We start from the raw sequence: 21137 nt of genomic DNA on the forward strand, positions 1-21137 counted from the left end.
CCGTGACCGCCACGGCAGCAGCCGAAGCGCCGAGGCCCCGCGGTCTCTTTAAGGGCTGTTGCCCAGCCGACGCTGGGGGCGGGATCGCTCTGAGGACGTGGCGGCCCGGCCGCCATTGCGGTCGCCATGAGGAGCGGCGGCAGGTAGGGCTGGGGAGGAGCGGAGTGGGGCGGCGGGGCTTGCTGTTGTCTCGTCGTGGAGGGAGTTTGGGGCGGGGGAGAGGCTGGTGTGGGGATCCCCCGCGGAGGGCCCCACACCTGCGGTCTGTTCCACAGTGCTACCCGCGGAGAATGGCTGGCAGAGGCTCCGGCTGCGGCCTGCAGCCGCCGGCCGTAGCGCAGCCACCCATCGGCGGTCACCTGTACCCCTTCGTGAGGGAGGCGGGCACGGAGAGCGAGGGGCCGGAGGAGGAGGGAGAAGTGTCGGAGCTGCGACCGCGGGGCAGGGAGAAGGTGCGGAGGAGCGCATCGAGGGACAGGCTGGATGATATCGTCCTGCTATCTAAGGATATCGAGGAAGGGGACACTCTGAACGCCATCGCACTTCAGTATTGCTGCTCGGTGAGTCTGTAGGTGCTTGCCGCTGCTGCCCTGTCCCGAGGCGCGGTGTCGAGTTGGGGTCCTCGCTGCTGTGCCTGCGAAGGGGCCCGGTCCTTCGGTGGGGTGGGTTAGTGCGGCTGTTAAGACCCACATGTGGACCACGCCATGCTCTGTAGGAGTGAAAAGTTACAACGGAATGTTAGCATGACAGTGCAGAGTCAGCTGCCGTTCCAGGTCCGTCCTGTTTTTTGCGTAAAGCTAATGTGAAGGTAAGAAACAAGCATCTAGTCTTGCTTGTGGCACTGTCTCTCACAAGAAGTACATGCTACAGTAGAAATTACTCTCGCACACGGTAACCTGTGGGCACTTCTCCTAGAACTGTCTTAGCTGTCAGAGGTACTGATGAGGGGGGAATTGCTGAACCTTTTTCGGGGTTCATGTGGAGCCTTAATTCCATTAAGGGAGGATTAAAAAACTCCATTCATTGTATTGTTCTTTTAAATTCCACGAAGTTGCTTAAACATTTATTAGCATGAAAGCGTTGTATCTTGGCCTGTATCAGCAGTAGTGTGATCATCTGGATCAGGGCAGTGATTCTCTCCAGCACTCATCACAGGTTTGGTTTTGGGCCCCTCACCACAAGAAGGACATTGAGCTCTTCTCCCAAGTAACAAGCAATAGGGCAAGAGGAACCATCCTCAGGTTGCACCCGGGGCAGGTTTAAGTTGGACATGCTGTCATCTTAATTCCTCAGGCAGAAGCAGAATTAGGGGCCTCCTGTTGTGAATTTAGGTACTAAAGTCTTGACGTAAGTATTTATTCATCATGACAGACCTTAGCCTCATTAAGCAATTCTTGGCTTCAGAACCTGCTACAATTGGGTATTTTGAGCAGGCCTCAAATAAGAAGTAAAAGGTAACAGTTGTGTTCTTTAATGCAAATTCCTGGAGAATGTGGAAGCGCGGTCCAAGGCTTTAGGCAGAAATTGCAACTTGTCATGTGGTGCAGTTGCTAATTACTAGGGTAAATGATAGATTTTTATGCTAATCTGATTTATTGAGTGTGGTACATATAACAAACACCATCACAGGAGCTGAAACACTTCTTCATGTAACAAGGTTAGTGCAGGTAGTAGGCACTGATTGCCCTACCTTAACATTTGTTCGCTGCATCTAAGTTGTAAGTGGAGCAGTCAAAGCAACAAATATCTCATAGTTACTTTGTTTTCTGCCTTTAACTTCTCCTGAGGAAGATGTCCTCCAAATGAAGACAGGAAGCTGTGTGACTACAGCTGTTGCAGGAAAGTTTACTGGTTTCCCAGAACTTGATTATGGTGAGGTTTGTGGCTGTGCCTTCTATGCTGAGGAGGTTTCTGTCTCAGATAGAACCACTGATTCTCCAAGGGCACTTAAATCTTTATAGTATTTCAGATGAAGACTTAAAATCTTAACTTGTCAAGAACAGATTAGTTTTGAGCATGAGTAGGGAAGAGGGAGAGCTTACTTGAAGAAAGATGACAGTTGTAAGTTGTGCTTGGTTTCTGCCTTAGTCCCTGAAAGCAGAAAGAGAATCCAAACCACATCTGTGACTGTATTAATTGGAAGCTCATAACTTTTAATATATCTTAGAAGTTTTCACATTAGATAGGAACTCACAGTAATTTACCTTCATTTGAGAACACTGAGGTTTACCTTACTCATTTATTCCTATTCATTTCAGAGGCACTGATGGGTGGGTATATGTTAATATACATTCATGAAGTGATTTTCAGTCTTATCTGAGGAGAGGAGGTTTGTTACCTTGTAATTACCTTCCTGCTCTAAGATTGTTCGGATTTGATCTTTGACCTCTTCTTACTTCATACTGCATGACTGGGTATTGGTTTGAAAACCAAAAGCAAATCAAAGCAAAGGTTCTGCCTGTGTTTCACTATGGAAGAATTGTGTTTGTGAAGGATGTAGGACTCCCAAAGAGCTTTGGTTTGTTGGGCTTTGACATCTAAACTGTTGTTTCTGTTTTCAGGTTGCAGATATCAAGAGAGTTAACAATCTTATCAATGATCAAGACTTCTTTGCCCTGAGGTCCATCAAAATTCCTGTGAAGAAATTCAGTGTGTTGACTGAAACACATGTCTCTCCGAAAGGAAGACCTGTCCTTCGGCCTGCTTACTGCTCCCCAGAAGTGCAAGAGGTGTCACCTTCTGATAAGTTCTGTGCTAATGAGACTGCAGGAAGCTTCTTAAAAGAAGTTGATCGAGATATAGAAGAAATAGTGAAGTGCAATGATACAAAGAGAGAGAATCTTAATGAAGTCGTTTCTGCCTTAGCAGCCCAACAGGTCTGTTTTGAAACAGATGGTAAAGCTAAAAAATGCAAGGATCCTTACTATGGAGCAGACTGGGGCATTGGATGGTGGACAGCCGTGGTGATTATGTTGATCATTGGCATAGTAACTCCAGTTTTTTACCTCCTCTATTACGAAGTTCTGGTGAAAGCAGATGTCAGTCACCACTCAACAATGGAATCTTCCCATTTGTTTGTCACAGCAGCATCACAGCAGAAAGAAATGGGAAACGGAATAAATCCGGCCAATGTTGTAAATGTTGATAATCAAGGAGACCTTCAGCCTTAACAACAGGAAACCCCAAGCAACTGTAATCCATAGACATGTAATGCATCATTAGATAAAGGGGAAACCACAGAATGCAGGAGGCATCTGGAACACAAGAGAAATGCATCCTGATGTGTGACTTGCCTTCACGGGCAGTATTCCAGTACCAGGATGTTTCTGTACATCCTGTAGCCTCCGGCTGTGCCTGAGTCAGGCAATTTTAATGCAAGATTGAACTATAAATTAAGGTATACAATTGTCTCTGATGCTTTGCACTTTTTTTTCCTGTTTTGATAGGCTTTTTTTTTTAATTGAGGTGAAAAAATGTAGTCTGAACTAACACATGTATGTTTTACAGCCCTGACACGGGCATTTGGGGATATCTGACTTTCAAACATCTTAAAGTATTTATAGAATGTGTACTACACTTGCCATTTTAATATCAGGTTTACACTTGTCAGTTAAAACCCTGTTCTCATAATTTTATCTTTCTTATAGAGTAATATTAAAAAAACCCAAACAATCATTCCACAATTAATAGCCACTATGAAGTTTCAAAAAAACCCGACTTTTATGGATGGAGGCAATAACTAATAAATAAGCTGGAATCTTCAAATCTTGTGCCTGTGGTCAGCCGGTTCTTTAGTACTCTTCAGTACAGGCAGTGGGATGATCTTCCTTTGTGTGTGTGTGACACTGTGCCTCAATACAGCCCAGCTGAGACAGCCTTGCTGAAATGTCACATGCTTCCCTGCTATCCTACCAAAAACTGAACTGAATTGGGCTGCACTCCTTATCTGGTGGACAGAAGTGCAGGTGTGTGGCACCTTTCTGTGACTACTGCAGTCATCTCTACTTTATGCTAATGGCTTCTTTCCCCTCCCCTGCCCTCCAGTTAATCTCAGTTCAGGATCAACTGGTTCTTCAGACAACAGTCATGTGGGTACTCAGTGCACTAATGGTTGTGTGCCTGTGAACATCAAACACTAACTTTTCCCTGAAATCTCCTAGAAAAAACATCAAATGAGATTTAAAGGCTGCTAGCAAGAAACTTAAATTGCAGCAGGCTAGACCAGTTCCAGCTTCAGACTAGTTCTTCGGGTAGTATTCATTCACCACTGTTCACTTGGGGTTTCATGAACAACCTTGGTTTTTCCCTTCTTTTATCCTGTACTTGAAAATGCTACAAGATCAAAAAAACCTTCCAAACCTGGACTCTAGCTACATAAAGAAGGAGGTATTTGTGTACTCAGAATACTTTTAAATAAAAACTGGGATGCTGCCTATAAGTTTTTATTATATTTGCCTTGTGGAGTAAGATTTCCATTGCCCTTTTCACAGTGCTGTTTGTTACCAAAGCGCGAGGTAACTGACTTGAATAGGACATAAAAAGAGGGAAATGGAGCAATAATTGTGACCGTTTAAACTGCTGTTAGAAGCCTTCCTTTGAGTGTCTCCACTAAGTATACAGAACATAAAAAGTCTGACAAAGTGAATGTTTCCCAACTATTGGAGGTGTTCCAATGTGTTTTATTAACTTAAGTTTTGAAAGTAAAGACTGTTCTTGAGATATCTCTTGCCCCATTAAGTCAAACAGATACTCTTCACTGGCATGCCAAGTGTATGAACATGAATAAGGAAATTTTAAATGTATTTTATTGAAATTGGAGCTGGGCAGAGCTTGAAGGGAAATGCTTTACAGTTGGATCTCTGAACTATGATCTGTGGCTCTTGAACCTTGGGATCAAAGTAGTATCTGTGGAGATAGTGAGACTACTTATAGTTCCCACCCTGGAACAGGGATTGCAAACAGGCACAAACTTCACATTTCATATAATGCTTGTTTTCAGAGGTCTTCTGAAATAACAATTCCATCCATGAAAAGAATATGTCAGTAGCAGAAGCATCAATACTGAAGTTCCAGTTCTGGATAAGGCTGTATAAAAAAATTGCATTGCAAAGTAATTTCCGGTGGCTAACACTTGAAAAGGTGACTTGCTGTAATCCAGACAGCAGAGCTTTGGCACAGTAAGATGCGTTTTTTATGCGGGACTGAAGTGAGCTTATTTGTTGGTTTGCTACCTTTCCTTCATTCTGTTCCTGTAACCTCAGTATTTTTAGTAGCATTTTTAAGACTTCATCCTTCCATTTCTTACAAAATTGTCAAAATGAGATGAGCCATTGTGATGATGCAACATGAGCCTAACTTACTGCATGTGACTGCTGATAGGTATTAAACTGCCATTGACACAGAAATGAACCTCACTTCAGTTATGGTTTGACTGGGTCAGGAAGGTCTGTGTCCTGTTGATGCACAAGTAAAGGGATTGGTTGTTAACTGGTGCTTTTCATCCCAAGGTGGTACAGCTAAGTAATTCCCTAGTGTATCTCAGGCTTTGGGCTTTTAGTGTTGGAAGGCCTCTGGCTTACTGTCACAACCTGTGATAATCCTTTATTTGCTTAAGGATGATCAGTCATTAGAAAACACAAAGGCAGAGCTGTTTTATTGGACCACGTCTTATTCTAACCAAGAGCCTAGCATGGTTTTAACATACTATTATGTAGCATATTTTTAATTTAGAGAGGTGACTTTATGAAGGTTGCTGTTTCTCAGCCCTGGTAATCTACAGCCATCAGCTGGCTTGTCTTTCTGCAGGATGCAGGGACCTTTACTATTTGTTCCAAAGTGCAATACAACTGACAATGCATCATCGAGAGGTTGTGGAGTCTCCTTCTCTGTAGACTTTCAAGCCCTGTCTGGATGCTTTCTCGTGTGACCTGCACTAGATTCTATGGTCCTTCTCTGTCAGCAGGGTTGGACTCGATTTCTGGAGGTCCCTTCCAGCCCCTAACATCCTGTGTCAGCCCTGAGTAAACAGGGTAACTGCTGTGTGTGGAACTTACATCTGGTTTAAGTTAATGATCTGTGAAGTCTTTCAGAAAGTGACTTGTTTTAAAAAAACAACACAGAACATAAAAACAATTGAGTGGTAAATAATTTTTAGACGAATTACAACACATTGTTGATTGGGAGGTTGGTTTTAAACTTAAGTGCATATTGCACTGTTGGATCATGTAAATGCTTTAAATCTGCTATATTTTGGAGTATGTTGTCACATGTAGTCTTTGTATAACTATTTTATAAAGGCTGAAAATATAACTTTGTAAAATGTTGCTGAATGAGGATGCAAGTCTTATTTAAAATAATTCTGCTCCTCTTTTAGAAGAATGTAATATACACAAAATAAAGATTTTATTTTAGACTGCAGTGGAAGTGGTGTCTATAATGTATTCTTAGCTCTATATACTTTACATTCTTTATTACAGGAATCTACTACTTGTATCTGTTTTGGCTGGTTTGTGTGTATGGTCTAAAATGAAAATCCTTGGCCAACACTTACTTTGTTGGCAGTAGCTGCCTGTAGCATTCACATCAGGCATACTGTGACTGGAACTGTAATGATTTATCCTGTGCCAGCCTTGTAGAACTTGGAACTTTTCTGCATGAAGTTCTGAGAACATGTAATTTCTGTGAATGGAGGATTAAAAAATAGGCATGAAAAATTAAGGTAGTGATCAGTGATGTTCTTGGGTGGTTGCTATGTCCTGAAAGCAGTGCTGCCTTCTATGAAGTAGCATGTTCTGCTGTGCTATCAAAAAGGGATTCGAATACATGCCTGTCCAAACCCTAAGTTTGCTGAGACCCAAAGAATGGCCTAAGTTCTCTCAGCCTTGTGGCCTTGAAACAAATTCTAAGTAATCGGAAAATAGCATGTAAGAACTGTTATGCCTCTAGAACAGCCCAATTTTGTGTCACTTCAGCTGTGCCTTGGCAGAGAGTTGGCTATTGCAGAATTTTGTGTGCTCAGAAGCATTGGCCTTACTTGTCTTTGTTAAACTAGTCCTAAAAGGTCCATCTGAAGATGGCTCCCACTGGAGGACAGAGGTGACCACAGCCTCACCTGTACAGGTCTGAGTCCTGATTTCTGCCAGAGTACAGCAGGGAGGCAGTTCTCTCCTGTTAGCAGCATGAAGAATGAAGAAAGTTGTTTGCCCTCAAGAATTATTTTCTGAGATAAAATCAGTTCCTGTGCCTGTTGAGGCAAGCCACAGCTTGTGACCAAAGTGTAACTTGTGCAGTTAGGCTTTTCTGCTAGTTCCTCTCTAGCAAAAGTCATCTGTTTGCATTCCTTCTGTGAGAGGCAAGGAGGAGTCCCCCTGTTCAGCTTGCAGGTGGGGAAACAGCAGAAGTAATACCAGTTACGTGAAGCAAGGCAATGTAACTTTCAGCATGATAACTTTGTTCAAAACACCTTTTGTCTCTCACTGTCACTGCAAGAAACAGGCACACCTGTTCAGGAAATTGTGTGTGTGTGTTGTTAAAAATCAACATGCAGGATACATTCCTTTGCAGTGCAGCAGAATATTTATTAAACGTTATTTGTATAGGTATGAACGCTCCAAAATAAAATGGGTATACCTCTGAGGTGTGTGACTGGCATTGCATTTAGTCTGATTTCCTGTACATCTGCTATGTATTTGATCAGAACACTTGAAAGCTACACCTTCAGAACAAGTTCTTGCCTACAGAGGTCCAGAGGATAATGCAGTATTGTTCTCCAGCCACGGTGAGTTAAGTGCTGCTTGACAGATTGCCAAAGTTGCAAGGAAAGCTACTGTGGTTTCCTGTGCTGATAAAATAATTGGTTTTGTTGTAAAGGTGTTCTTTCATTAGAAATGATAACATCACTAGTTATCAGGAACATAATGTCTTAGTAAAAATAACCAAAATCAACAAAAACAACCCTGATCAATAGCAATATAACAACACAGACAACATATTCTACCATCAAAGGATAACAGGACATGGAGATTCATAGAGTTGTTTTGCTTAAAAGAGACCTTTAAGATCATCAAGTCCAACTGGTAGGAAGTTAGCATCACTTCAAGAGGTAGAGAAACTGAGATGAAGGACTGAAATTCTTGTCTGATCTGTGTGCCACTGGCGAAAACTAGGATTCCATCATTTCTCAGTCTTAAATTCTGCCATACATTCTAAGTGAAATTACCCTTGTTTCTCGTGCTGATTCATAAGCGATATATTATTAAATATTACAGGCCCTTTTTATCAAAGTGCTGCAAATAGTGATTTTTTTGAACTAGAACAGCAGCTCTTCAAAACACTTTGTTGTTGTATTAACTAAAGTCCTTTCAAGTCAGTTTATGTTAAAGTGCTTAGTTATTGATTATTTTCAGTCACCTGAATTTAGATGTCAGATAAATCCCTTTAGGGAAGGCAGCTACCAGACACGAGCAGATCATGTCAGTAAAGGCCATGTCTCTTTAGCTGCAGTCATCAAGAATGTCACTGTGATTTCCAAGCTGACTGCTAAAGCATAGAATCAACTAGTGCAAATGCTTAGGCACAATTTCAGTTAAAACATACATTCTTTTTTCAGTGCAGAGGCAATGCAATGGCTTGCAGCTTACGCCATCAGTGGGCACTCTGGAGAACATTAAAGGTGCATGTCTGCAAAACACTTGGTAAAAGAACAGAACAAAGGATCCCATATCCAGTTTTACATCACAGTGCAGTTAAAAGGGATTGTCCAACCTCTTTTTGGAGGTTCATCCATGCTAAAGCCTTAGTTCTGCAGATACTCACTGTACCTCCAGAACTCTTATTTCAAGTAATATTAAGGCTTGAGTAGCAATAACAGCTAGTATGTTGCTTCATCCATATTGTCATCACTGCTAGCACCAAAGTCATCTCCATCTTCAAAGTATGAGGAAATGTAATCATTTTCCTAAACAAAAGGGGAAAAAGTAATCTGTCACTACACCTATGGAGGAAATGGGCTCTGAAAGAAACATGCTTTAAACTGCACTTGAACACCCATGCTTTGAAACAGGAGGTTATTATTATTAGAAAAGAAAAAGGGAAACGTTGTAATGAGGTTCTTTATCTGAAGAGACATCACTATCTTAGTGATTTTTAGAGTAATTTTAGGTATGGATTGTGGCAGGATGTGTTCCTGCTTGCAAGACACTTTTTCAGAGCTGTTTGGGTGTAGGAAGTGTAAACCACCCACTTAGGTTAACTACAGCACAAAGAAAATTCACAGTGCCCCTCACTACAACCCTCCCTCAGCACCACAGAAGCTAGGGATGTTTCTCTGGCTCTCAGTCAACACACTACACAATGAGTGGGATCTGACTAAACAGTTAACATTGTACCTCTTCATTCTCCTCTTCGTCAGATTCCTCTGACTTCTCTGCTGCTTCATCATCTTCACCGTCTTCACCATTTTTGTCTTTAGTTTCATCTTTCTCATCTTCAGATTTTTCTTCTTCATCATCCTTCTTTTCCAACTCCTGTCACAAGGCAAATCTCCTTCAGGAGGTAGTCCCATGTTACAGTAACAGCACCTCCTCCACACTACCAGAATGTTATGCTCAAGTTAACAGCAAGACAGCTAGCATGACATGGCTGTGCATGTGGTTTTGTCAATCTTTAAAGCAACATGATGTGAAGCATAAGAACTTCATAAGGACTTACTTGATCAAGCAAAGAACTTGGAACTTCAAGGAACTTCATATGGGCTTACTTGATCACACTCGAAGTCTAAAAAAGTATGTCTGTGTAACAAACTGAGATGATTCCCTTCACCATCCACTGTTAGAGTAACTGACAGTAGAAGCCCATGTCATACCTGATGAAGCAATACCACATACTGCGTGGAATAACGTGTCTGCACTAAGTAACTGATGGATCAGCAAGAGAAAAAACACAAGGCTGTTTCACCTTTAAGCTTCCCATTCCCACACCGTGAATAGTCACCTCCCAGGTATCTCTTTATGTTTCTTCCCCCTCATCAACTTACTGAGTTTCCCACATCAGCAGACTGGTGAAATAGAAATAGATTTAAAAGCTCTGGCACCAATTCCTCCTTCAATAAGCTCTCATGGTAGCTCTGCTGTTCACAATTAGGCTACATCACTGCCCAGTGACTTGTGTTCAAAGCAGGAACAAATGAAATAGTTTCTCCTCAGCCAGGTTCTATCCTTATCCTGTCCTTTGTCCTACAGTGCAGAACAGCTGTCTGTCAGAGTAAAAAGGACAGAAAAAGGCTGCTTGGGCTACTCTATTTGTACCAAAGAAAACATTCTAGAGGTTCATTTTTCCTTCTTCAACCTCTACTGTGCAATTTGGAAAAGAGTATACACATCTTACCTCAATTTTTTTCAAGACATCCACATTACTCTTACGACTGGAGCTTTTTGCCTTCTTTGGTTTGCCACCTGCTGAAATAAAATACACCACTATACATTTTTTCATATGGAAGAACACAAATGTACCCTTTTTACTTGCTCTTCAGATCTTACATCTTGAGTATGCCATGGCAATTCCAACTGTCTGTATTAAAGTACCTTCTGCTTTGTGCTTCATTATCCATGACGTGTAAATACCTGATTTATGTAAGTGATGCCTATAGGGCCAGTCTGAAATTCACTTTGAACATTGACCAATGGTTTGGCCAAAGTGATGTTCAGCTTCACAGAACACTTTTCACCCACACACTGACAGAATGTTAAGAACCTAGAAGAACATCTCAATTGCTATCTTTCATAATCTTGAAAACATAAAAACTCATTAATGTTACTAATCTATGAAACACATTAATGACAGCTAGGTGCTTCAGACACAAAAGAAGGCAGACAGCAGTTGGCATGGTTACTGCAGCTAGAAAGCCTTTGGACTACTCATTAATGACTCCAGTGTCTACTTCCACCTAGTCCCTTGATTGATGAACATAACCATTATCAAGTTACTCCCTGCAATCCAGCCTCCTTATACTGCTTAAATAAATCGTGGAGCAAAGGTCAAAAATAGCATTCCACATACCCAGGTGAGAGCCACCTGAATTGCAGCACCCCAAACTAAAGCTGCCCCAATTCCAGGAGTGCAGTTTGATCAGTAGATGAGAAGGAAAAAAGAGCTCTGGAGAAAAAGATGTTAAAGAATGTAGAGAAATCTGTGAGATGTCCTATTTCCACCAACTTTTTTGGCTCCTGTACATTTGGCATGATCTCACAAAACTTACAACACAGACTAGCTCTTCTCAGCAGGGTAAAACTGGCTGGGTAAAGTGCCATGCTGGTGTAGCTACACAGCTGATGGACAAGGTAGCTTCAGGCAAGATAGCTTATGTAACTTCCACTTTTTTTTATGCTAGGCTGAACTAAGTGGTATCAGAAAGAAAAACAGTGTGAATTGATGGAAGTGATACCCTTTCTGGAGCAGACAGGAACCTGGTTATTTGGCCTAATACTTAAGGAAGTGAAACAGCAGGAGCTGCTAAAAAAACCTGCATTTTGTGAAAAGTATTTGTGACAAATAATGTTCAAATAATGTTCAGCTCATTTCAGTGTTTTGCCTAGGAAGGGATTAAATGACAAAAGCACTGCAGAGAGCTGAGGGGAGTCAAGCTGCTCTGTAATAACAGATGAACAGTGTCAAGGCAAATACACCCACAATGGAGTAGGTTTTCAAGGAAAACAAGTGGAAAGCACAATTCAGAATTATCATCTCTGCATGAACCCCTGCAGGCTTCCAGAGATAATGCCTACAAAAGAGCCTGGAAATGAAAACAGACATGCAAGATCTTTCCTTAAATGCTGGATATCCCTGGAGCTTATAAAATTAGAAACAATGACCCATTGTTAGAACCTCAAGCAAAATAGCTATGAAACTTGGAGGTGCAGTGCATTACAAACTAATCTTTCCACATACCTCTTCTCACAGTACTGGTGTATACTGGTGTATATATACATCCAGTTGTCATATACATATGCATATAGCTGGTCTACAAGAGCTGAACCAAGTAAATGTTTTGGGGTTTCTTAGGTAGGCACTGCTGGTATGTAGGATACTGTGGCCCACAGCCCAGGGTTAAGTGTGGCAGAGATGTGGATTCTAACCAAAAATTTGTCACTGAGCAGGCAGGTGGTCAAGTCTTAAGTTAAAACATCCAGGGAAACCAGAAAGAGGGAGGGGGAGATGTATAAAAACAAAGATGTACTTGTTTGTGTAACTGTGTGGTGATCACAAAACCACTCCTGCAATCTACAAAGGCAGACGAGAAGGAGGCCTCTACAGATTTTGGTGCAGATCTGTTGACTCCCTTACCTTTCTTCCACTCAGTGATTAGCTGTCACCTAAGAGGGCTGTCCTCAAAATACAACAAAGGTATGTACCCGAAGGGCTGATGTGTCACAGATCAGCTATTTACAAACCTCCTGAATTGTATCAATCACTGTTATGTGGCCTCTGCATCATCAGGATTCCCTAAAAAGACTAAAACTGTATTATTTTTCCTTGTAAAGGAGCCTATTAAGGCAATCAAATTCTGATGGTCAGCTGATCTTTGCCTCTACAACTATATGTACAAAAATGCACTTTTAAGAGCAGAGAAACAGGCAAAGAAGAAAGAGGAAAAATCCCCTACAGTGAGCAGTGTTTCCCTCTTTATGAGTATCACAACATTACTATAACAAGGAACAATATTAATGTAACAAGGCATTTATGATTTCACTGGATCTTGGGGACCTAATTATTGTCTACAGGCTCATAAGAATTAATACAGTTGAAGAAGAAATTATTTTGGGAAAAGCAATAAAAGTAGGGATATACTTAATCTTAGAAGGTTTTGGCAAATAAGTATTTAATTTTCAGCTGAATCTTGCAGTCTGTCTTAGCACCATGCTTCTCAATGATGCTCTTAAAAGCAAAAAAGCTTCCAGTTGAGCCAGTCTCCATGACTACTGTACATTCCCTTTTCTTTTCCTATTTTATCCCTGAACTGAAACAATGACACATGAAGGACTTGGACAAAAAGAACAAGACAGTAAGCAATCATATAAACCAGACAGATAAATACAGGAGGCCAAGTGTTACTTCACATTGAGCCACAGACTTCTACAGAGAATGTAAAACAACAGCCATGCATGCTAGAAAACACTGTGAAAACAAATACACAAATGAAGCTGTGTAATAAAAAAAGTTGGTTTTTTTCTGTAAGAACAACCAATACCAGCTCCAACTGCTGTTGCAGGATCTGGTTCACAATTCTGCAGAAGAAAGCTGAAAATAAACAAACAAAGTAAACCCAGGGAAAACAGAAAATAACCTATATTACAGTGCATAAAAAAGGGTTTAAAGTCAACCAAATCAGAAGCAAGGTAACTGAGAAACCCAAAGTATAAAGGAAATCTGACTGGCCAGCAATTCACTGAATTGAAGAAGAGGGTGAGTTTTGGCTAAGAAGTACAAACTTTCAAACCAAAAAGTTTTGAGGGTTTTTTGTTTGTTTTGTTTTGTTTTAATCATCCATTATTAGGTATTTCCTATGTTAATATGATACACCAATATGAGAGGCAGGGAAGGGACACAAACCTGTTCCAGTAAGCTAGAACATCTTACAAAAGACAGGCAGGCCAGTAAAAAAATTAGGAAACTTTTGTCAAAAGCCCTGCAATATTTCTACCACTTCCTCCCTGTCTAACTAGCTCCAGTATGTCTTCTATCACTCAACTTGTGTGTACTAAATGCTTCTTAAAAACATATAAGATACCTTTTTTGGTCTTTTCCTTTGGCTTTAACTCTCTTGGGAGTCTTCTCCAATCTGTACAGAAAAAATAGCTTTATTATAGATGAGTAATGATTTAGAACTGTAATTTTCCTCCTCCCACCAACCAAGGAAAGGTGGGGGCCCCTGCTGTGCTTGATCCTATTTCCATGAGTCAATTATTTAAACTGAGGAACTGGCATTCATTCCACCTACTTCATGACAACTTGCATTTGCCACAAAAAGCCAAAGTTCAGTTCTTCCAGTGGCCCATGTGCCCTTCAATTTACATTCTGTAATTAAGTTTGGAGTAATGAGTTGTAAAGATACGGTTGTGGAAGTTTCATGCTGTAAAATCCTTCTACCTGTGACTGAGACATCAGGCTGGATTATTTTTAGTAACACAGTGTTTGTTCCCAGTTCAAAACTGTTTTTCTGCATATTGGGTAAGGAAGAAGGAAGCTAGTTAGAGCTAAAGATTGCACTTACACTGCAAATCAGTTGTTTCAACTGAGTAAATTGATAAAAAAAGCTAACAAATTTCCTCCCACGTCTTTTTGGTTTTGGACAGGACAATACTTTTGCCTTGATCTGAAAACATGCAGCAAGGAGCACGTAACTTGGTAAGAATTTGTGCACTTTTTTATTGCTTGAAAAATAATGAACCCAACATTTAAAAGAGCAGAACATCTCACAGGTTAATAAGGAATGAGCCTTTTATAATCTCAGATATTACCTGGGGTCCATGTTGCATGCTTCTTTTCACTGTCCTGGTACTTTTTACTGTACCTCTCAATTACTATAGAGAAGGATACAAGGAGTTATTGAATACAGTTAATAAAAAACGCAATCCAGACACTGTGAGATTTTCCTGAACAAAATATATGATGTATTTTTTCAGTGCCACATTGTGCTGTTGTCAAACACTTAAAGAACAGTTTAATATCACAACTTTGAGTATTTCTCCTGATAATTCCCCATGCTAAATACTTGTAAGACCTGAATTTTCTATCCTCACCTTCTGCCAATGAAAAGACAAATTTTGGGCATATTTCCTTTCAATCAAAACACTCACCCTGCCTTCAGATAAAGCCCAACCACCTCCAAAATTATTAGAATTTATACCTCTATGCTTGGATTATTCTATCCTTTCTATTTATGAAATAAAACCAAACAATAAACAGATTTAGTCAGGGAAACTAGGCTGAAACACCCAGTGAACAGTAATTCCTCTACTCTTCAAGAGTTCCAAGAAACCTTTGCTACAAAACTAGTCAGTGACATTTATCACCACTGTTCTACTCATAACGAGTATCCAGAATATCCAGGAGGCTGCGTCTCAGAATGATCAGCTCCTAAGACTTTAAGTACATCTGCAGTGGCAAAGCTTTGCAGCATAACAGAGATGTGTTCTCAACAGAAGCTATACATTTTAGTCCGTTTAACCTCTTTCCAGGCATAAGAACATACAGTAGCTATACAGCATAAGTGAATCCATTTATACTGCAAAAACCCTTTACTGTACAATCTGTAATAACAAAGGCATTTTTCTTACCAAATTACCATGACCAACTGCAAAATTGCACTAATAATTCATTACTCAGGGATAATTTCTGCAGATATTTGTGCCAAAAAAAGGTACAAAGACAGACTGTGACCTTTAAGTCAAAGACTTCTAAAAGGAAGGGAGACAAGAGAAATCAGATATGAAGCTCAATTTACAATCAGTTATGATGAGTGCAAGCAGAAAGACCTACTTGAAACTGTAACAAAGACTTTTTATTTAAAATGACAGTGCCCCAAGGGGCATTTAATGTAGGTGGCCTTCAGAGATGCTGTAGGAAATTCCCAGCACAGAGAGGGGAAGAATCTGATAGAACTAATTGCTGATGCCATTGGTAAAAAAAAATACATCTGAGGGACTGTTGCCACTCACAGCTAATGAATTAATTCCCAACCACTGCCAAGGTGACAGCTGCCTAGTCATAGCAGATACATCTGCAGGAAACATGATTCATAGCTTACGAAGTGAAGAAAATAAGAGGATGAACTACAGAATATGCCTGCTAATCCTCAAAATGAGTGTTGAAATGAGTGTTGCAAATCTGTTATCCATGGCACACTAACATGGATCAGAGCTGCTGAGGAGCATCAGATGTGGCTCTCACTACCTGAAAAATGAAAGATAGCTAGCTAGCTATGTCCTAACTGTTTCCCTTCTCACACTTCAAAGGACCATTTGATTCACAGATGCTGTGCTAATGGTTTAAAATAAACCATGTGTTCCTGTAACACAGTCAGTTTAAGAAATTCCTGTGCACAGTACCCCTCCTGCCTCTCTGGGAGCAAAGGGCTGCAAACCAGGTACCAAAAAAGATCTGTTAAAAATTATCTACCCCGGGGGATGAAAGTGATTTTCTTAAAGCTAGGCTGCCTTTGCCACATAATGAAGTTCCAGAGACAGCTGCATATTGTGACTGAGATGAAAGAAAGCTTTTTAAGCTGTAGACCACAGTAGAGGTAATTATACCCCACCTCTCAGATGAGGCATTTTTGTACAATTAAAAGTTACAAGTTACCTCAACTTACCAACTTACCCTTGGGGAGGTGATGAGAAAATTTGAAGCATTATTAGTCTATCAAGTGGCTGTCTACCTGGTTTACCTGCTATTGCCAGTTTTTGTAGAAAAAGTCTTCAAATCTGGCAGTTCTGCTAAGGAGCACACTCAGCAACAGCACTCCAACTCAGAAAGAGGGCTGCAGAAACAAAGCTGATTTTGAGAACAGTAAGAATGATCACAAGCCAAAACTGGAAGAGAGAGATAACACGTTCTCATAAAGTGGCTGGCTCCTTGGAAATAATCCTGACAAGCTCTCAGGTATAGTGGCTTCCTATTTTGTGCCTCAAAAAGAAATATCAAACTTCAAGCCTGATTAAGATCAAGAGCACAGTGATCTTCTAGCATGAGGAGACTCTGAAGAGATTGACATTTGTTTACACAGAAGATGAAAGGGGAGATGTGATAAAAGACTACTTTGGAGTTCTTCTGCCATCAAAAAGGGATCTAGAAAAGAATGTCAGATCTCTTCTCCTTTCCTCATAACCAAGGTTTTCCCCTTTCCACACTGTCTGGGTTCACCTTGGGCTGCATTACAGCTGCCTGCTACATCCTGGTTGTTCCTGGGCTCCAGCTGCAAGTCAGAGAAAACATTCTGCCTTTTGTGAGTCACCACATCTGGTCAGCAGTGTGTGCACTGCTCACACTGCAGTGTGCTGCTCTGTTTTACACAGTGTTTTAGTGCAAGAACAAGCAGACGGTCAACAAGGTGTGCTAATCAGTGTTACATTCAAAGCCTGACATGCACGCTCAAAAAGCTCTAGAACTCACCAATACATTATGACAAGAATTTGTGGGTACTGAACTCTGTACCTGTGTCATACGAACATCAAGGATACGGAGCTCAAAAGCACTCTGTGGTTTTGGGGAGGAAATTAAGACTTCTGTTGTAGAGTTCAAGTCAGCTTTCATTATTCAAAACCATCACAAGGTGCCAGGGAAAAGATCATGAAGTGTTTAACCACTTTGGTTTTCTTAAACATTTTTATAAAGCTTTTTAGTGAGCTCTGTTGCACTGACTGGGTCTGACACGTGGCATTTCCTAAAATGTTGTATTTCCTATTTTCCTGTAACAGTACTTGACATCTGTGCCAGTCAGTGCAAGCACTCAGGGGGTGGTAGAAACAGGCAAAAATCACAGACAAAAAGAAGCATTCCTCACAGTAATGATCTCCCCTGACTGCTGGAGTTCCAATGCCCCCACAGCAAGGTAAACAGACATTAACACTTCCTATCCTGCTCCTTTTACCTTCTTTCCCAGTTTTCTGACCAGGAAGCTTGGATTTTAACAGTATAATGATGTATGACGGGATGTCAAGTGCAGCAGAGCCTTTAATTTTTCATTAAGTATAAGAAATTCTTGAATGAAGTAGAATAGGATCAAGCTTTAGCTTCTAATGCAGCTATGCTTCTGATACAAAGCTCAGTAAATCACTTATCCTCATCTCAATCTATGTATTTCAGGTTACTTGTCAGTAATATTTACCAATTTTCCCTGAATGGACCTAGAGGGGGAAAAAATCAGTACCTTTTGGAGTGTCCACCATTAAATGTAACACTGACTATTTTAAGTACATCTTTATACCATTTAAATGAAGCTGAATTTCAACAGTAGTATTTACTACAGATTTCTTTCCTCCAAGGGAAATTTTTTAGGATATTTTAGCATGTTGAAAGGTGTGTTTTGCTTGGTTAGCGTATAGCTGATAGACTGTATATAGTTAGTCTAGAAGTTTCTTACCAAGTGGAATGTATTTTTGATACCTTCCTTCTTCACACAGGAGTTGCTTTCCAGTTAAAGCACTGACCTACAACTTCAGTAAGTGTAAAAGCAGAAAAATTCCCTGTCATCTTAAGCTGACAGTTTTTATTCATCATCAGTACAAAATACATCTTCAACACATGCATTTCACTACATCATCCTTCACAGAATAGTAACTACTGAGGGCAGAAGTAAAAATAAAAAACACACAAACAAACCTTCACATTCCTCTTCCACTGCCAAAAAATATGGCATTCTTTTCATAGTTGCTCTAAAATCTTGTTTTAAGGCCAACATGTAATCTTCAGCTTCTCCTGTTTTCAGAGGCACTGCCTTGTTTTCTGTACTCTGTACAAATTATGTTTATTATTTATAAGGTCTTAATATTCATCAAATATACAACAAACACAGCTCATCACAGAGGGGTGCAACTATGCATTAGGAGTCTTCCCAAATACATTTCATTCTGACATGCAAAACTATCTTTACAAGTAAATTTATACCTTTTATGATTTTGCTGTATCTTTCTGGGGAAAAAAAAGGGCAAGAAATCAAGAAAAATAAAAGTATTAAAAATGTGAAATAATCATTTATAGTCATGCTAATTTGTTAATTGCCAAAATCAGTGTTTCACAACAGACTAACTTACTCAGAAACCATTGTTTCAATCTTCAGTCAGAGCAGCATTAGTCTTAACCTCTTCAAAACCAGTTTCAAGTGCATTAAATATGATTACTCTGAATAACACAAACACTCTTGCTGTGACTATTGTCATAGAAATTGATGTGTTGCCATACAACCAGGTATCAGATAGGTCCTCACACAATTTATTTTCTGTCAGCTCAATTTAAATGAATTCTTAAGATCTGGACTTTTTGGGTGTTTTGTTGTGGTTTTGTTTGGGCTTGGGTTTTTTTTTTTTTTTTTTGTTTGTTTGTTTGGGTTTTTTTAACTACAAATCTTGAAAGAGGGGAAGATAAGTGAAAATACTTTTTAAAATAATCAGAACACTACAGCCAGAGAGAGAATTAGAGAATGGATGTTGTTTCTCTTACATGACTGCTCAATACCTGAGTAGTAGGTTTGCAAAGTGCTGTCACAAGTCTCAGAGCAGGATCAGAAAAGGAGTTCACTGCTTCCAGCTCAATTTGCTAGCTGGCCAGTATTTTAAATCACTAATGTTGTTGCTGGTAAGCTGATGCTCCTTCATTAGCTATCTAATTGAACTTACAGGAAATTCATAAGAACTTAGAATGTGTCTATTAGAAATATGCAATAGCAACAATTCACTGTTTAAATTAATATTTTACCTTACAAACAGCTACAAATACACTTTTGGCCACCGCTCAATCAATTTTTGTTGATTCTAGTTATGGCACTGGGTTAACTCTGCTTTTTTTTCTGAATGGTTCTGTCTTTCCCCTGACAAGTTTAACTTAGTTCTGAAAGTGTTCACAGAAGCAAGAAATATCTTTTAAATTCTCAGTGGTATATATCAGATATACTGAGGCTAATTCTTCCCCAGCAGGGCTGATCCACAGCTGACTATAACTGCAGAACACAGAACTTAGCTCATTACAGATCTATAGCCCACATAGAATTCATTTTCCCTGTGATATCAAGCAGACTGCAACATGACATTAGGAACAGCTGCTGGTGGCTTAATATCAATAAAACCACACAACTTAATTGTCAAGTGGACTATTGGACATATAACTAGAGTTCAGCAAGTAACTGTTCAGAGAAACCTCAGCATAGCACCAATGATATGCAGGTTTTGTACCATAACATCTGAAACTGAGAAAAAAATTCATGCACCTTGATCAACTCTTGACATAACAGGGAAGTTCTCTTACATAAAACTGGCTAAAATCAGCAAATCCATTCACCACTTCAAGCTGTCTTTGAAAGACCAGTGTAACTTCATTTCAAACAAATTGAGATACCCACTGTTTCTGTTACTGTTACATCCAGAAAACCATATCTTGGTGAGGACTTTAATGAACTTTAAATATCTTGCAAGCTATTTAGTTAAATACAGGACACAACAGTTAGCAAAAGTACAGTAAGCAATAATAAGAAAAACAATTATTTTATATATCCTTCAAAATTGACCTAAAGTGGTTAGGGTTGTTCGTATGTTTTGTTAAGTGCTGTACTTACAGGAAATGTTGGTGGAGGCTCACATGTGTCAGCAGGTAGAGCTGCACCTTTGGCAAAGCCAATGGCTTCAATGTTAAAGGTAAATGAAGAGCGTCCTCTTCCTCTGCCTGACCCAGCCATCTGGAGTTGCTGAAAACAGTAAAGGCTTTCAAATATTTATTTTTGTATCATGCACCAAATGCATGTATGTACTACTTACAAAATTAATGTCTGACCAAGATTACAGTAGTTTTAAAACTAATTTTAAATAGCAAGGCATTTTTTCATGCCCATCTAAGGTTCTTCCACGCACTATAAATTTGGTACAAGCCTAAATTCAACTCCACTCCCTCATTTCTGCTAGCCACTTCGGCATGCCTGAAATTGCCTCCTAATCTAGAATTGTAAACATTCTTCTAAACCTTAAAATGCATTGATTGAGTTCAATCAGGGTAGAAAAACTATAAACAATTAAAAACAAAACCAGACCCCAAAATATAAAAGTTCAAGGTGTCTGAACTTTGTGGAATACATTTTGCAGTTTCTGAGCTTTCCTCCAAAAAACATCTTCTGTTTGTCACTCATAGATTCTTCATCCTTCAGATTATTATTTATCTTCAATTTTGTAATTAGGTTTGGGTAATGATAAAAAGCCAAAAAGCAAAAATGTTCAAGGCAAAAACATCAAAGCACTCCAGCATATCTGCAAGTTTCCAACTAAAATATTTCACCAAAGAACACAAAAGAAAAAAATAGCCTGCAAAACTACATTTACAGTCAGATCTCACCACCTTTACTGTTAGGCCAATCTTCTTCTCCAGACTGCATAACCCATGGG

General features: G+C 39.9%; 2 protein-coding genes across 2 annotated transcripts; one reads left to right on the top strand and one right to left on the bottom strand.

Moving 5' to 3' along the window:
* The first annotated feature begins 290 nt into the window (after nucleotides 1–290).
* Nucleotides 291–3419, top strand: LYSMD3 (LysM domain containing 3). Its single transcript, XM_054397917.1, has 2 exons — nucleotides 291–560; nucleotides 2562–3419. Exons 1-2 carry the CDS (start codon nucleotides 291–293, stop codon nucleotides 3168–3170), a joined length of 879 nt encoding a protein of 292 aa, XP_054253892.1. The 3' UTR covers nucleotides 3171–3419.
* A 5450-nt stretch (nucleotides 3420–8869) lies between these two features.
* Nucleotides 8870–20440, bottom strand: POLR3G (RNA polymerase III subunit G). Its single transcript, XM_054398047.1, has 7 exons — nucleotides 20321–20440; nucleotides 18376–18505; nucleotides 14514–14576; nucleotides 13784–13834; nucleotides 10384–10454; nucleotides 9387–9524; nucleotides 8870–8956 (listed from the first exon to the last, which is right to left on the bottom strand). Exons 1-7 carry the CDS (start codon nucleotides 20438–20440, stop codon nucleotides 8870–8872), a joined length of 660 nt encoding a protein of 219 aa, XP_054254022.1.
* Nucleotides 20441–21137: the final 697 nt, after the last annotated feature.

Source organism: Indicator indicator, chromosome Z, assembly GCF_027791375.1.
Source record: "Indicator indicator isolate 239-I01 chromosome Z, UM_Iind_1.1, whole genome shotgun sequence".
NCBI classification, from domain to species: Eukaryota; Metazoa; Chordata; class Aves; order Piciformes; family Indicatoridae; genus Indicator; species Indicator indicator.

What these genes read in the sequence shown, in the direction of transcription:
- LYSMD3 (XM_054397917.1), top strand. Translation starts at nt 291, where the DNA reads ATGGCTGGCAGAGGCTCCGGCTGCGGCCTGCAGCCGCCGGCCGTAGCG. An exon ending in CACTTCAGTATTGCTGCTCG is followed by an intron (nt 561 to 2,561) that starts GTGAGTCTGTAG and finishes TTCTGTTTTCAG; the next exon opens with GTTGCAGATATCAAGAGAGT.
- POLR3G (XM_054398047.1), bottom strand. Translation starts at nt 20,440, where the DNA reads ATGGCTGGGTCAGGCAGAGGAAGAGGACGCTCTTCATTTACCTTTAAC. An exon ending in AGTGGAAGAGGAATGTGAAG is followed by an intron (nt 14,577 to 18,375) that starts GTTTGTTTGTGT and finishes CCTTCTCTATAG; the next exon opens with TAATTGAGAGGTACAGTAAA. An exon ending in AAAGGAAAAGACCAAAAAAG is followed by an intron (nt 10,455 to 13,783) that starts GTATCTTATATG and finishes ATTTTATTTCAG; the next exon opens with CAGGTGGCAAACCAAAGAAG.